Source organism: Athene cunicularia (assembly GCF_003259725.1).
Source record: "Athene cunicularia isolate RWA chromosome 13 unlocalized genomic scaffold, athCun1 chr13_part1, whole genome shotgun sequence".
Taxonomy (NCBI): Eukaryota; Metazoa; Chordata; class Aves; order Strigiformes; family Strigidae; genus Athene; species Athene cunicularia.
In genome coordinates this window covers 6,419,923-6,436,778 of record NW_020799117.1, presented here as the reverse complement: position 1 = coordinate 6,436,778, position 16,856 = coordinate 6,419,923, and the positions used below count along the sequence as shown (strand labels likewise).

Genomic DNA, 16,856 nt, shown 5'->3' with positions numbered 1-16,856 from the left:
TATTTTGATGATGATTTCAAGATTTCTCCAAGGAGAGGTGCAGCTGGGCAGTGGGAGCTGGTGGGAAGTGCAGAGGAAGGAACAGAAAGAAATTGTGGAGGCTTGTTGGGGACAGTCCCCAGGGTCCCTGTCCATGGGGCCAGGTTGTTCCCGTAAGGACCAGGGTCCACGTGGGGCTGTGTGACTCAGGAGGCAGGTGCTGCAGGTGTTAAAACCGGGTGCCTGTCACCTGCTGGGGGTGCAACCATCAAGGTGACATGTGTCCAGAAGGTTTGGACCAAAGTTCCCAAAGCTGGTGGGGACATGGGGTTCACTGGCCCCTTTCCTGGCATGGGAGGGACCCCACAGGGCTTGCCCATCCCTGCCCAAATGATGGCTGGAGGGAGGCAGGGGAGGACACAGGAGCAGGGACGCAGCAGATGCATTTCGTCACCCGGCCAAGGGGCATGTGTATGTGTCGGGGGAAGGGGTGGCTGGGTGTGTGGGTGCATTTATTGCCTCTTCCCGCCAGCGCTGTCTCCCTGTGCACACACGGGCGGCAGGGACCCAAGGGCACAGCCCACAGCTCACTGGACTTTTACCCTGCTGTGCAAACAGGCAGGCGCCAGATTAGGGTATCAGTTGGAATTTCATCCTGTCAACGGCACCCGCAGCCTCTCTGGGCGGGCGATGGAGCATCTTCTCTCTGGCCCAGCCCCTCACCCACCCACAGGTGCCCCAGTGCAGTGGGTGAATTTGGGAAGTGAACATTTCATCCCCCCCAAGGACTCTGTTTCCCTTCAAGCTTCCTCCTTGCACATGATGGTGATGCCCAGGGCTTGGCCGCCACCACCCACCCCATCCCCTGCCAGGGCAGGATCCCACTGGCCTGTCCCCATGTGGCAATGACAAAGTGGGATGACAAAGGCAGGTAAAGCCTGGTGAGGGAGGAGGATGCGTGTGGAGGAGCCAGTCCACGGTGTGGGGACCACACTGGAGTCTCCACACAGAAGCGGCCCCAGTTTCCCCGGTCCAGTGCAGCTCTTCGAGCAGGTGGCCCATCCCTTCTCTTTTCCCATACAGCACCAGTTCCATCGTCTTTGCCTCCCCCAGCCTGTTTTAGGTCCTGATGCCCCATATCCCCTTGCAGGGATGCAGGGAGAGGGTGGTGCCAAGGCATGGGCATCCCAGGCACTGTTCCAGTGATCGTGGGGTCACTAGGGTGCAGCGGTAGGTGCAGCTGCTGTTGCAAGGTCAGGAAAAAACCCTCTGCTCGGTCTCTCTCCAATGCCACCTCATCCTGCCCCTGCTCCTCCATCTTCTCCACCCAGGAGGACTTTATCCTGCGTCAGGTATCCCTCCACAACCACCTACACTGCCTAGTCACCTCAGCACACATATCCCCACCTCTTCCCAGGCAACACTTGTCACGTTTTGGGACTGGAGGAGCTGTTTTGAGCAGGGATTTAAGGGCAGCCCCTTGCTCAGTGCCCTGCAGGAGCAGGGAGATATGGCTGGGATGGAGACAGGAGAACGTTGGGCACTGATGCCAGCTGTTCCAGGCACTATCTCACATCCTCATTCTCTGTTTGCTCTTCTTGGACAAGGAGGATATTCAGCCCGTCAACAGCCATAAAATGAGATTAGAGGCCTGGTGGTGCCAATGGGAGGCAGCCACGTCCATGGGCAGCTGGCCTTGTTCTTTGGCCTCCACCAGCCCAAGCCCGGCCTCACCCTTTCCCCGGCTGCTCCTGGGACTGCGAGTTTGGAGCCACTGTGTCGCCTGGCACGACCAGCCCTCTTGGCAGCAAAGGGGTGGGATACAGCCATGCCACGGTGCAGTGTGAGCCATGCCACTGCCAGCAATGCCCCTGCAGGGTGAACACAGCAAATGCTACAGGGACAAGGCTGCTGCATCAAGACATCCATCTGCACCCTCTTCAGTGGGGCTGTGCAGGACCCCTCACTCCTGTCCCCACTTGTGCTCAGGGGCATCGGTGCTGGTGCAACCCCAGAGCTGGCATCCCTTCCCTGCCACGGCACCACGGGCTGGGAGGAGACAGCAAGAAACCCGTGGCACGCAGGATTCCTGCTTGCTTTTATTTTCATTGATGCCTAAAAAACAAAAAGGAAAACCAGTTCTGCCTTATATACACAAAAACTGAGCCAAAGTCCTGAGCCAATGCAAACATTTGTCCTTGCCACTGAGCGCAGCTGGCAGCTGTGGCCGAGGGAGGTGTCACCGGCCCCCACAGGAAGGAGACTCAAATCCTACGAGAGCTGGAGTGGGGCAGCGGGTGCAGTGGAATGGCAGGAACTCGCTTGTAAAATCCACAGTGTGCCTTGGGCACCTTGTTTTCTGGGCCACAGGGGGCTGGGAGCGGTGCAAGGTTGGCAGTGGACAGGGAGGCCGAGGGATGCGATGCACAATCAGTGTCAAGTGCAATGCGAGGGCTCGGCCGTGGAGGACATGTCTGCTGCTCCACCTTTCTAGAGCTCAGAGAAATGCCACTGGGAAAGGCCATGCAAGCTGCCATGTGAGGCCCATGTACCTTCATCCCTGTCTTGGTACTGGAAAGCCACAGCCCAGGAGAACCCGGTGCAGCCCCAAGAAGGAGACACAGACCCTCCTGTGTCCCAGCCGTGCCCCACTGGCCTTTGTGGCACCAGGGACCCAACACTGTGGTCAGGACTCAGCAGGGTGAAAGGACACTTCAGCTGCAGTTCACCAGCAGGAAAAGGGGGGTATCAGTTACTGGCCTAGGCACATGTTTGGTGAGAGGTGGTGCAGTGCATGGAGGAGGGGGGAGATGGAGAGCAAAACCTGGAGTCCTTTATGTTTTGAATAAAATAGGAAAAAAACATTTTATCTTTCCGGAAACTGCCTAACACCAGGGCACACACCAGCCCTTGCTATGCCTGAGACAGTCCCTGCCCACTCTGTCAGCAGTTCCCAGTGCCCAGAGCAGCTGCGCTCCCTTTGAGCAGCACCCCAAAGCACACCCAGTACTGGCCCTTCTGGATGGCCTGCGGCTGGCTCTTACACCCTGTCCTGATGTCAAACCTTCTGTTCTCCTCCTGTTCCCCACAGGAAGGTGGTCGCAGGGCTCAGCAGGGTGGTCTGCCTCCAGTGTGCCTGTGCCTGGCTCCCACCTCTCCTCTCCCTGTGCTCCAGGCAGAGGATGGCTGCAGTGCCACCTTGCCATGGCACAGCCAGGGACACCAGGGATTCCAGACACGTCTCCGTGTGGCTCCTGGTGGCCAGGGGGACAGAGCTGGGGGCACAGGAGCAGGCGTTGCCAGGGTGGCTGGAGAATGTGGGTGGGGATGTGTGGGCACTCTCGCCAAGGACAGGCTCTGGCTCGCCACCATCGCCAGGGTTTGAAGGAGTCCTTGCTCAGGTCCTACGGCCAAGGGTCCTGCCTCACTCCCACAGTCCACCTCGCTCTGCCGTCTGCACCCCCCCTTGCAAGCACGGCACATCCAGGAGACCAGCTCAGCAGAAATTTGTTTTTCCTTGAGTCCAGCCAGGTCTTTTTTCTAGTTCAGTCTTGTTCAAACTGCCCCAAAGGTGCCAGGTAGCTGGGCTGCCAGAAGGACTGAAGGAAGAATCCTACGTCTCCACCTTAAGCACCACAGAAAAGCCATCCTCCACCACCACCCCCTTCCTTCTGGAACCTTAGGACCTTGATTTGGGCTACAAATACTAGAAACCAGACCAGTGCGTGTTTCCTACAGGACAGCAATACTACCTAACCTATGGTTTTTATGTAGGAGAGAGCCCACCAGCCCCTTGGGAAGGTCCCAGTGCCACCTTGCCCAGCCTTGCTGGCCACCCCATTGGTTCAGCCAGGGACCATCATGTCTTTGGGAAGGGGCTGTCTTCAGAGCACACGGACCGGCTGGGCTCTGCTGCATAGTGCTTATTTCTTGGTGTCTATAGCTGGTGAAGAGGGTTAAGGCATGAATTCTTCCTTGATTGTCAGTGGAGACGAGGAGACGAGGTTCGGGGCACTGCTGCTGCAGAGGCCACCGATGGGTCCCAGTGTGCCAACAGCTGGTGGGGTTGGTGTGGTGGTGCTGGTGGGCTGGCTTTGCTGCTGCATCTTCTTTTTGTTCACCTTCCTCTCCTTCGCCCTCCGATTTTGAAACCAGATTTTCACCTGCAGAAAGGCGTCAATGCAGAGATGGGGATGGATGCAGCCAAGGATGACATCCCTCAGGGTCCTCCCACGGCAGAGTTTGGAAAAGAAGGGAGATCTGTGGAGCAAGCTGGGACCACTGCTGCCTGCTTGGGCTGCTGCCCTTCCCCTCCCCAGCCCCATCTCCACCCAGGACACGGTTTTCCCAAGAGATCACAGCACTGACCTGCCGTTCGGTGAGCCCAAGGGCAGCAGCCAGCTCGGCTTTGCGGCGGATGGTGATGTAGCGGCTGTAGTGAAACTCCTTCTCCAGCTCCAGGCGCTGGTGGTCTGTGTACACCACCCGGTACTTGTCTTTCGTCCTGGTCTTACCTGGAAGAGAGAACAGAGTGGGGGTGAACTGAGAGGGGATGAAGAGGAGCAGTGGAGGGGTATGAGCATCCTCAAGGGCATGGAGGAGATATACAACCACCTGTGGAGAGCTCCGAAGGAACATGGCAGTGCCCTGGGGACCAGTGGAAAAGAGAGTCATGAAGCTCCTGTTGGATTTAATGCCCATCCTGGGTAGCACCAAGGTGTTTCTCCATGTTGGGAAGTACATGGGCTTTGGGGAAATTGCTTGGTGGAAAGAGCAGGAGGGATTCAGAGGCATCCCAAGAAGATGGACCATAAATCCCAGTGTGCCATGACACACTGTCCCTGAGAGAAGCAGAGCTGGAAGCCCTGCAGTGGACTGAGGGCAAGCTGCTTGCAGAAATACAGCTTGGGAGGGCTGGGGGAAGCCCAGCTATTTGCCAGGAAGCCCAAACCCAAGGTGCCATCACTTGGAGGCACACAGATTAGGACAGGGGAAAGACAGAAACCCAGGGTTGACAGCATTTCTCTGTCACCAAAAGGGTTGTTTTCCTTCTCCCTTTACAGAGCTAAGATGGAGGGCAGTGTTTAGTCCTTTGGTGCAGTCTTTAAAGGTGCACTGGAGAAAGCCCACATGATGCCCAAGCACTACTGGGGATTGGCTCCACGGACCAGCGGTGTTTGACCAAAGCCAGTCCGAATCTCACCTTGGGCCCCCCAGATACTGACAGAGCTCAGGGCCATCGAGCCCCTGTGCACACAAATTCACAGCCCACGGCAGTGCAAATGGCACCTGCTCCTTTCTAGCAGAAAAATACAGCCCAAAATAATCCAGCCATCTTCTCTGTTAGCTCTTTCATTAACACACACACACACAGGGTGAGCTGTGGAGCAGGAGCCAACAGCCTGAACTCTGCCAGGGCTGGCAGCCGTGGTGGGTGCGGGTGGCACTTCGAGGAAGGATGCCCATGCCCGGCAGTTTGATGACAAGTCCCTGGTGTTTTCCTCTGCAGAAGAGCCCACAGGCGGGGAATAAACACAGCTGTGAATATTTGCTTCTCCACCCGAAATTACAAAATCCTGTTCCACAGCATTGAGGGAGACGGAGCTGTGCTTTCAGCTGAGCAGCCACTGTCCTTCCAACTAGGAACCTGGCTCTTTGTTTTCCTGGCAGACATGTTTGTCCGTCTTCTCCTGAATTTCTGCTGCTGAGAACTTCACTTTCTGGGGAAGGGGTAGGAGCAAGCCCAGAACAGCTCCATGGATTTCCCAGGACAGGATACTGCCCATCACTGCTGCAGATGTACAGGGAGGGATTTCTAATGGCCCAGGAACCGGAACAACCTCACTGACAGTCTGCTTCCCCCAGGGAAGGGGATCTCTGTGTGCCTGCCATCCTGTTCATCCATTCCCCCTAATGAGTCCTCGGCACATCAGTCAGGTTGGGCCAAATTGGATGGACATTGAGAAGTCTCAGCAATATTATTAAATTCTGACCATGCTAGTGGAAGAAGGAGTTTGGGTCATGCAGAGCAAAACTGTGCTTCAGAGACTCCAGAGTGAATTCAACCTTAACCAGGCATCATAAAATCTCCACAAAGCAAAACCCCAACCCCCAGGCTGCATGTCTGTTTCTCAACCAACTCTTTTGTTTTTTTTTTTGTAAGGGTGTGTCTCTCCTGCTTCCCCATTGCAAGGAGATGGGGACTTTCCCAAGACATTTCTTATGCTGAAAGGTAAATGGGAAAGAGTGTCAGAGCCAGGACAACACAAGGCCATGGTATGCTACGAGTGGAAGAGGGGCTCCCTTGGGGTCCTTTCCCTCGCAGCATCCCATGGGATGCTAAAAGGAAGCTGGTTTTCTACTAAATAAACAAGAGCCAGCAAAGGTCCAGCTCCTGCCATTGGTCACTGAGCACACCACGTGTGGAAGCACAGGGGGGTGTGTGCACCCCTGGGTGCACGTGGAACCAGTATTGGGCACGGGAGGCATCTCGTCCTGCTGTGACTTGACCCCAGCACTCCCAGGAACAAAAGCAGCAGCCCTGCAACACAAGTTAGCACCCAATTTCCATGGCTACATCACTCTCTGTGTTCTTCTGCCATTGCTCCCCGAGGTGCTGGCACAGGCTCAGCACAATGTGATGGTTGAGGGCCCCAGCGCAGTCCCCAAGAGACACTGAAGCTCTCCAACAATCCACAGAGGAGGGTAGGAGCACAGCAAGGCTACAGCATGGTCAGGAATAGAAACCAGACCTCCCAGCACCAGGACTGGGCTTTAGCCACTAAAATTTGAGAGGTGTGATGAATTCAGTGACCATTTTAAAGAGCCCAGCTCCTTCCAGGGCTGTTTGGAAGTGAACACCTAAACCCTCCTCACCACCACCGAGAGCAAACCTGCCTCTGGCCACACAGGGTGACTCTGCAGGTAAAAACAGGGTAAAAAAAATAATTAGATTGAGCCACATGTGTATGGGGATGTCTGCAGACACATGGCTGAAACTCAGTGATTTAGTGTGCTAAGGTCTACGGAGCATTGCTGGACGTTTGTCCCCACACATCAGGGGACACATTGGCTGTGGTAGCTCGAAACCAACCCGACTGCGACACAGTGCTGGGCTGGAGCGAAGCAGGACCCCACGCTCTCCGCTCGCTCTCCTACAGGGCCCGTGTCCCTCCTGTGGAGTTGCTGCCACCTCTTGCTGCCCCATGGGTGAAGGGTTCATCGGTGTGAGAAGGACCTCTGCATCCCAGCCCAGGAGGGACCTGTGCTGAATTTGCAAACACAGCGATTCCTGGGGAGTTGCAGAATAAACCAGATGTGCTGGCGGAGATTTATGAGAGGTTTAGCAGCTCTGTGAGAAACCAGGCTCCCTCTGCCTGCTCCGGGCTCAGGAATTCCTACAAGTGTTTTTTCTTTCTCATAGAAATTTATCTCTTTTTATTTTTCATTTGAAAGCAAAAACCTTTCTGAAAAGATAATGACTTAAAAGTGATCTTATTTGCAAAATTGCTATCTGAGTACCACTCCTTGGAGAAAAAAACAGCTGGGAAGCAAAGGAATTGACAGATGAAGTAAAAAAAATAAATTAAAGAATAAAAAAATAAGGCGGTTTGTGAATACCACATATGCCATGAATTTCAGGAGGAATTATTATTTCCTGCTGCAGCTGTAAAAAGATCCATCACAGCTTGTTCTTTGTTATTCCCTCTTCACCGTTCATCTTTGATGAAGCCTCTGCTTTGCCTCGGGTCTGGCAGCTACCCGGCTGTGTCGGCGAGCTGCCGCTGTGTGAGCTGGGCACCAGTCTCTTGCTGCCCAATATCAGGTAGCAAAGATTCAAAGCAGAGGACTCACCACCAAGCCAGAGATAGAAAGTTATTCATCTCGACTAATTGCTGGTTTCGTCGATGTTTGCTGAATTCGGGAATGTATTATGGGTGATTCACAAGGAAAAGAAAAGGATTTGAAAGAAATACTATTGACAATGAATAATTCAGCTACCTTGAATATGAATGCTGGGTTACACTTAACTCTCTCCTGGAGGCTTTTTATGGCTCTGTGAAAGGAAAGAGGAAATTTGGGTCGAGTCACCCCAACTCCTTATGGGGAGCCCTTGTACCTACAGGGAAAGACCCCAGCGCCGCAGCAGGGAGCATGACTGAGCAGAAGGATGGAGCCTCTCCTGCATTTCCAGGGAAGCCCGGAGGAGGTGGACTGGGGTGTCCCACGACTGGGACGGCCCTGAGCTGCAGCTGCTGCACCGGGAGGGAGCGGGGATGGGGTGCCCAGGGTGCGATGGGGCTGCTGCCGATGTCTCCTAGCACAGCCACTAGACCCTTCCAACCCTGATATGCATTTAGAGTCCTTCCTGCTTGTCCCCAAAAGACCAGGCAAAGGAACTGTTCGGGCAGCCCATGGAGCCATTCACGGGGCCAGTGGGAATGGTTTCGGCGTTGGGATCAAGGCAGGGCCAATGGCTGCATGGGGAGAGGGTATCGTTACTACTGTTAATGTATAACCCTAATAGCACTCACCTGAGCCGTGATTAGATAAGGGAATAGCTTTAATGTGCTGTGCAAACCCCGAGGGACGCACTCCTGAGTGCGCACGCACACGCACTCGCACACACGTGGGGGACTGGGTCCTGACCCCCAGCCCGGATCCACTCCCCACAGCAACCCTGTCCTGGGAACGGGGATGCTGGAGCTTCTGCCCTGGACTGGGTCAGGAGCCTCGCAGGGGAAGGGAAATTCAAACTAGATCCCTGTGCCCACCATCCTGGGCTCTACACCCTCATGGCCACAGCAGAGCTGCCAGGGAGGTGGTAAATCACCCTCTCCAGCCCTGGCCTGCCCACAGGATGGCTTTCAGTAAGAAACTGTGCCCCAAACACCCTAACAGATAGGCAATATGGGGTGTTTTGAGGCTGGTGTTGACCAGCTCTAAGAACAGCTGGGAAGGAGCTGGTTCAAACCAGGGAGGAAAGAGACTGCAGGGTGGCAGTGGCACCCTGCGAGGAGGTGCAAAATAATGAAGGAGCAAGAGCTGGCATGTGTTATTTGGAATGTGTCCTTTCCCCAGTCCCACAGAGAGATACACAGAGCCCAGTGTGCCCAGCACAGCTAAGAGGGGTTCAGCCCAGCTCCGAACAGCAGATCCCCATCTGTGGGACACAGCCCTGCCCTCCGTGGCAGGAGCAGCAGCGAGGAGCATAAACCTGTGCGTTTTCCTAAAGGTCTCTATTTCACAGGTCAAAGCAGCTCAAAATTGCAGCAGCTGCAAACCCTGGCTCTGTGGGAAGCCGTTACACAGCCATCAGGGCTCTGATCGGGGCGGTCGGAGTACAGCAGCCCCGGCCCAAGGACACGGGCACATTGCAAGGTGCTTTGGCAGGGAGGTGCTGGCGTGGGAGACAGAGGCGTTGCTGCCAAGCCAGCTGGCCCTATGGCTGCTTGGTGGCTCTGCACACCCCACTGCGCTGCAGGTCCTCACTTGACTGGCATGAAAAGTCTTGGCAACGTGCTCCTGGAGCCACCCTGCGTGGTCTCACCTTCCTGGTGATGCTCTGGCCACGCATTGGCTCCATCTGTACAGCCCCATCTGCCCGTCTGTCTACTGGGTGCATAGTTCCATGCTCTCTGATGGTACTACAATATTTTAATGCTGAAAAACATCAGGTGTGAAAGTTCCACCACCCGTGAGAACCAGGGAAAGAACTTGTCCGCACTGAAGTTAAAGGGCAGCAACATGGGGTGCAAGGCTGTCCCCCCTGGGTGGGTTCTTTCTCTCCATGATAAAGATGGTTCATTCCGAATGAGTAGCATCTAATTTCAAAGAGGATAAAATCCTTCCATCCCAGAAGAATCAGCGCTTTATCAGGATTTGCCATTCCTTCCCAGGGAAAGCTTCAAGGAAACCTTCACCCCACTCCTGGCACAGCTTAGACAAAGCTACAGATGGAGAAACTGAGGCACAGAAGCAGCTCCAAACCAGAGTGGAGTGCCAGGGTCAGAGCCATGGGCTCTGACTGCTGGTGGGACTCCCTGGACAGCTGAACCCCGAGTCCTTCTGCAGCTCCATGGGGGGAAATCACACACACACACACTGCAAAGAGGGGGACAACCAGCAGAGTGATGCCCCATGACAGAGCCCCCAGGCCAGGGAGAGGTCTGGGGTCAGCTCCTAAAGTTCAGGAGCCTCCAGGCTGGCTGAAGTCACCCTCATCTGGCAGCCAGATGTGCTCCAGCTGCTTCTGTGTGGAGGGGTCGATGCTCCCTCTGCCGAGCAGAGGCAATGGCAGCCACATTGCGCAGCAGTGATGCTGATGCTGGGGACAGACACCCCAGCTCATTTCACTGTCCCTAAACGGAATCTCAAAGTTGCACTGACAGCAGCAGGGGCTGAGCCCACGGACGCTCTCCCTCTGCCCCCCTCACCTCCCACTCGCTCCCCTCATTTCCCCTTCAGCTCCAGCTGCTGCCCCAAAGCACCCACACTCCTCTGTGGCCACGAAGCGGGGATAAACCTGAACTCCCCACCCTTCCCAAGTGGTGGGAAGCAGCAGTTCAGGGTTTTCACAAGCCTTCCCTTTCCCATGCATGTTTCAATATTGTCAGCTATTTTTCCTCCACTGCAGGAAGCAGAGGGGTGATGGATGGTTCGACTGATGTGGGGCAAAGGACCAGAGCCATGTGGCTTGCTTTATCACCGCCAGCAAGAAAGGAGCCCCTCCACAGGGCAATCCTTCCCGAGATCCCTGCCTGAGGTCATTCTTCTGCCAGAGTGTTGGATTTAGACAACTGCCGAGTGTCAAAAACCGGGTGAGAAGAACATCCCTGCTGTACACATTTAATGTTTCTGTACTGCGGAGGGAGGGAATGCTGGATGAATCCTCACCCAATGGACCCTGCCAGAGCTCTCCCAGCTCTACTCTGGATTGGAGAAATGTGCATTTCAAAGCTGCTGTGCTGAAGGCAGGACTCATCTGTGCCCCTGGGTGCTGGGGGCCCCTCTGGGGACTGTAGTAACCCTGCTGCCCCCAGGTAGCTCCTTGCATGGCTGTTCACCTGACATTGACCCGACCTGGGGACTTCTTCCTGGTGCCAAAGACTTCAGAGCCAACAGCAATGCTCCCGTGGGCACCCACTAGCAATAAAACCTGATTCAGCTTGGTACGTCATGTACTGTAAATGTTTCACTTACAAAACGGTGCCACTTGTCCTGATGACTTTCTAGCCATCTGTGCACAGAGGATTGAGCTCTATGCTTCCAAAAAAGCCCCATAGCTTTGCTTTAAGTGAGTCTGAGTGACTGAGGATTGCTTGCCTGGAGGTTATGGGACTGGCAGAGCCAGGAAACACCTGGGCAAAGAGCTGAATTTGAAGAGCACAGAGCGGTGCTCAGGAGCACAGGCCGGCTCCCGCTGGGTTCTGTGCTGCCAGCACAGCAGGACAGGGCCCGATCTGTACCCGCACCCACACACGTGGGTGAAGGCACCTTTCCTGCAAGCCTCATCTTCCTCCCAGTAGGTGCAAACCCCAAAGGGATGAGGAGCAGGTTGCCAGTGGTTGCAACGAGCCGGTGTTTCCCAAACACAACCCCACATTCTTGGACATGGAGCGACACGACAGGAGATGCTTCCAACCCCAGGGTGCAAACATTTCCCAGCCCTGCAGTGATTCAACCCTTTATTTTGGCAACTGGCAGATTCCGTCAGTTGCTCCCATGGTTTTACGAGAGCCGAGACAAGCGCCGCCAGCCAGGCTCCAGCACCGGGTCAAAGACCACACCAGCACAGGAGGGCGAGGAGTGCCGGGGCGGTGCGCGGGCTGGACAGCACACGCGGGTTGGAAACAGCCAGTTTCAGAGCATCGACAGCCCCACGGCACTGAGCCCAGGTCCAGCTCATCCATATCTGTCACTTGGCTGAATTCGGCCCGGTTGCGGCTGGAGGAGGAGGAGAGCACGGTGATGTTGGTGCCGGCTGGGCACCAGGACTCCTTTCCCCCTTCACAGCTCCACAGGGCTTGGCCCATCCTTACTGTGGGGCAGCGTGGGGGAAGGATCCAGCCCTTATCCAGGCGATCGCAAAGCTAACAGTAGTGGAGTGGGCGTCCTTGAAGGGTCCCCTCGAGGAAACATCTGCCATTGGCCAGAGGTTTAAAGTGTCCCTTTACTAATCCTGGGGTATTAGCTAGACAAGCCCATCACGTAGGTACCGCCAGTGCTCCAGGGAAGCTCTTTTTGTTCAAAGAAAGTCAATTCTAGGAAAGTTTGAAAGGCCTGTACCTTGGCCAGCAGGCTGAGCAGTCAACAACTCCTAGCTGGGGCCAGGAGTAGGTTGTGGGTTAATAATTCAAGGGAAGAAGACCGATGAGTCTGATGCACGCACAAACTAAATGAACCGGGGGAGCAAAGGGTCTCACAGGAAGCAACCGTGTCCTAAAGAGGGGTCCCCTATGCAGGGACTGACCAGGGAAATGCACCATCCTCTAGCCACCACCATCACCCCAAAACATACTGTGCACAGCATGAACCCCACCTGTCCAGGAGAAACATTTGTCTCATTATTGGGATTTTACTCTTTCCTCCAGTTTCATGGACCTCACTAGGGCATCAAATAGAGATGGAAAACTGAGCTGGGAATGGTGAAAACTGAGACGGAAAACTGCACACCCAGCAAATTACCATGCTTGGAGTATCACTATTTGCTCTCCATCACCCCAAAACCTGTCCAGGCACCATGGGCACTGATAGCACACAAAACCCCCGGCATATTCGACTCCCTGAGGGATGCCCCAATTGCACTTTCACTTGCAATATCGAGCACCTCGGCCTGGCTTGATTAGTGACCTAAAAGCCAGACCTGAGGCAGTATCTGAGGATTTGCATAACTAACGAGCAGAGGGTGAATTTCAAAGTTCAACCAGCAGCCGTTTCCAGCCACCTTCCTGAGCTTTTTATAGAGCCGGGGCGCAATTCACAGGGAAGTTTGCAAATAATTGTGAATAAGGAGGAAGCATGAGGCTCTGACAGGCTGCTCATGAAGATTTTATGAGCAGAAAAAGAGGTGACATCGGAGAGAGAAATGAGGCCTGGGGACATCTTCTAGCTTGGTTCCCTTTAACTCCCGATTTCCAGCGACCATCTCTCTGGCATCACGATCCCTTCTGCTGCAGGTTTATCTTGGCTCAGATGGGTGAAGCACACATGTATTTAGCAACAGGTACATAAAATCATCCCTAGGAAAAGCCTGACTCTGCAATGAGTCACTGGGAGATTTCTCATTGATTTTTCTCAGGCTCTGGATCGCGTTTGCAGAAGCCCCCAACACACTTATATTCCCTGCATAACATTTTCTCTTAGCACTGCACAGCTCTTTCCCAAAAGCTTTCAAACTACAGCCAAGAGCTGTTTATACAAGGCAAGACAGAGAGGGAACCTTAATTTACAACTCTCTGAAGTATTATGATTTATATCAACAGTTGATATTTATAGCAAAAAAGTCCGTGTATTCATTTCCTATTCCCACTGAGGTGAGATAGGTAGTTAATCAATCCAGACTGATTAAAGTCCAGTTTACTGATTTCAATAAAACGATTTATCTAAGAATTTCACCCTTATCTATGTCAAACCCATGTCTGCCCTGCTCTTTTTCAAGCGTAATGGAGAAAGCTGCTTTTTTTTTTTTTTTTTTTTTGTCCTGGAAAACACAGACTGCATCCCACCATCCCATGCAGGGTCCCACCATGGCCAAATCCTGTAGCCACTTGGCACCAGCAGCTTAAAAAGGGACCTCGCTGGCCATCCATCCTGAGGAAGCACCACAAGAAAGGGACTTTAACCCCAGCATCCATCCCCTCATCCCTGGGGCCGGGCTGGGGCAGCTCCTCCTCTGCGTGCAAGGGGAACAAGGTTGATATATTTCTCCCTTTGTATGCATTTAATCTAAGAGATACAAACTAAGCAACTAATGATATTTTTCCAGAATTCAATCAACTCAATTGTCATCTAACTCAATCAGAGGCACTTTCAAGCCCCTGTTTTATCTCAGCCCCACTGCTGGGTGTAAAACTGTGCCCTTGATCCAGAGAAGAGGTGTGCTGATGTCTTTCTCCCCTCATTAATTTTCCCTCCCACCTCTCTCCTCAGAAGAAACCAAGATGTTCAGACTTACAAAACCTGCACAAGTGGTGGAGTCCCAGTTACATGGCGGGGGGGGGCTGCAGGATCAACCTCCCTTACACCCTGGGGCAGAGGGAGGTCTTTAACCCCAGCACGCCTGTGGATCTCTGTCAGTGAGTACAGAGGAGAGGCATTTTTCCTAAATAGGTATATTCAGTGCTTAAAACAGGTCAGGAAATACCAGCCTGCCTCTCCCCTCCTCTTTCCAGACCGGGGCTGTTTTTTTCCATTTACTGGGATGTTCTGCCTGCTCCACCACAGCTACTGATCCTGCAGGGACAGCCCCAGCCCCATCCTACCATGTGGATCCAGCAAACATGAGGAGCTATTTTCCGTGCTGAAAGACCCCAGGCACATCTGCACAAACCCCTCACATGAGGGTCTCTTCATGCAACTGGGGCAGCCCCATGCAGGGACAGCAGGAGACCAGAAACAAACCTAAAATTTTGTGAACAGGGCCCTGGCCCTAGTCCCTGGGATATGGAGCAACCAAAACCAAACTTGCCCCCAAGAGATGCACGGAGCACTCCTCTAGGGAGTTTGGCCCCAGCAGAGCTCTGTGGAGCTCATGGCCATCACAGGAGAGGGAGAGGGGTGGCGGGTCCAGGCAAGGTGGCAGGCAGAGGGTCCTGCTGCAGGCAGGATGGGTCCGGGCTGGGCTGGCAGTGGCGGTCGCAGCCTGAAGGGGAAGATGAAAGGGCGCGGGCAGGGCAGGACAAAGGGCCCCGCACCTCACCTCGCTGCCAAAGGAGCCGGCCACCATCTCCATGACAAAGCGAAGCCCTTGTCAATTTGGGCTGGCCCCAAGGGGGGATCTGCCCACCGCCTTTGAAGTGGGCAGCAGGGCTCCCAGCCCAGCTCGGGCAGGGGGCTGGGGTCACCCAGATGCTTCTCCCAGGTCAGGAGTTCAGCAGGGACAGGACCCCGGGGACACGGACACAAGGGGACAGGACCCTGGGGACAGCACAGCCTCTTGGTGCCCAGGCCAGTGGTGGGCACAGGAGCGGGGACACACCTGCTCACACGGTGCACGGCACCCACAGGCTGTGCACACGCACACGCGGCGTGCTGCACCCAGCGCGCCCACGTGCACCCTCCACATCGCTCCATCCCCAAACACACCACACTTTGCACACACCACACATGCACACACACACCACACCGCACACGCAACACATCTTGCACCGTCCTCAACAACAGCGCCTCGCACCCACACAGTGGGTGTGCAGCATCCCCCGTACACACGCACTGATGGTACCTATACAGCAAGCACCATACACACATTCTACTCAGGGTACCTGGCACAGGCACACAGAGCCTATAGCACCTCACACACACCGAATATACCTTTCATACAGCACATGCAGCACCTTTCCTCTGCATATATACATATGGTACCTTCCCTGCACACATATACACACACACACTATACATGAACGCAGCATAAGGCACCTTGCACACACGTAGGCACAACACACATACATGGGCTCTCACACGCAGCTGTACGCCAGCTCACACTCTCATACAGGCCGCAGCCCTGCACGCTTATCCTTGCATATAGGAGACACCCTGTCTGACACCCCCTCAGGGCTCGCAGGACCCCAGGATCCTGGGAGTCTCTGGCACTGCCCGTCCTACCCGGTGGTGGCAGGAGAGGGCAGGGGTGCAGGGGCAGAGACCAGCCAGGGAAAAGGACTTTCTAACCATATAACCCCGTCTGCCAGCAACGCGGAAGGATGGTATCGTCCCTGCCCATCCTCAGTCCCTGCCACCTCGGCACTGGGGTCCCCCTGCTCTTTGGGGACCAGGCGCCATGCTGAGGGCAGGCCAGGTGTGCTGTCCCTCTGGGCAGTCCCCATGCAGGGAGAGCTGTGGAGTAGGATTTGGCCCCATAGGACTTCAAACCCAGGGATCCTTTGCACTGAGGAAGACGCAGGGACGCAGGGCTGGGGGGTTTCCTTACCGCTATTGCTGGTGCTGGGAATGCTGCGCCTCATCCACTCGTATGGGGTGCGTCTCTGGGCATTAGGGGAGAGCTGGGGGACCGAGCTGCTGATGGGTGGAGGCAGGAGTCCAGAGCCCGGGGGCTGGATGGGGTTGAAATCTGGGGGGCTGAATCCGAACTGCCCCGGGCTGGCGGTGGAAGGCGCAGCGGTGGTCCCGTAGGAATGCCAGTCCTCCTTGGCAGGGGTGTAGGGAGAGCCCCAGGCTGCCGCCGGCTGCCCGTGGTGCGGGTCGTTGTTAATCCCGGGCACATGGTGGTAGCTGGCGAAGTCCGAGTACTGGGGCGGCCCCGGCATGTAATTCTGAGGGTTGAGGTTGAGGCTGGGATGCCGGACGGGGCTGGGATACATGTTGGTGTCCTTATCCAGAAGATAACCTACATACATCTTCCCTGGCCGTCTCCGCGCACATGCTGTGCCGCCGTGCCGCCGGCTGCAGGCCGGGTTTGGTTTGGCGGGGAGGCGGCCGCCCCTCCTTCGCTGCTGCTCACCTGGGCGCCTTGGGGAGCTGTGTCCTGGGGCCAGGCACCTCCCTGCCCACAGGCTTTTATTGGGCCCAACCTCTCGCAACATTTGCATTGAAAGGCAGGTTTGCATTTCAAAGTGCAGGAACCCCGGCTGGTGAGGGGACTGAATTCAAACCTCCCACCCCAGCTGCTGTGGGGGTGAGGAGATGGGTGACCCCAGCGA

At 55.1% G+C, this 16,856-nt stretch overlaps 1 protein-coding gene across 1 annotated transcript; it reads right to left on the bottom strand.

The window, feature by feature from the left end:
- Window positions 1-3,885: 3,885 nt before the first annotated feature.
- Window positions 3,886-16,603, bottom strand: CDX1 (caudal type homeobox 1). Its single transcript, XM_026858277.1, has 3 exons — window positions 16,127-16,603; window positions 4,348-4,493; window positions 3,886-4,142 (listed from the first exon to the last, which is right to left on the bottom strand). The coding sequence occupies exons 1-3, from the start codon at window positions 16,551-16,553 to the stop codon at window positions 3,936-3,938; spliced, it is 780 nt and encodes a 259-aa protein (XP_026714078.1). The 5' UTR covers window positions 16,554-16,603; the 3' UTR covers window positions 3,886-3,935.
- Window positions 16,604-16,856: the final 253 nt, after the last annotated feature.

Bases quoted from the DNA above. Each gene is read 5' to 3' on its own strand.
- CDX1 (XM_026858277.1), bottom strand. From the start codon at position 16,553: ATGTATGTAGGTTATCTTCTGGATAAGGACACCAACATGTATCCCAGC. The intron at 4,494-16,126 runs GTAAGGAAACCC...TCTCTCTTCCAG, and splicing joins TCCCAGCACCAGCAATAGCG to GTAAGACCAGGACGAAAGAC. The intron at 4,143-4,347 runs GTCAGTGCTGTG...GCCTTTCTGCAG, and splicing joins TTGGGCTCACCGAACGGCAG to GTGAAAATCTGGTTTCAAAA.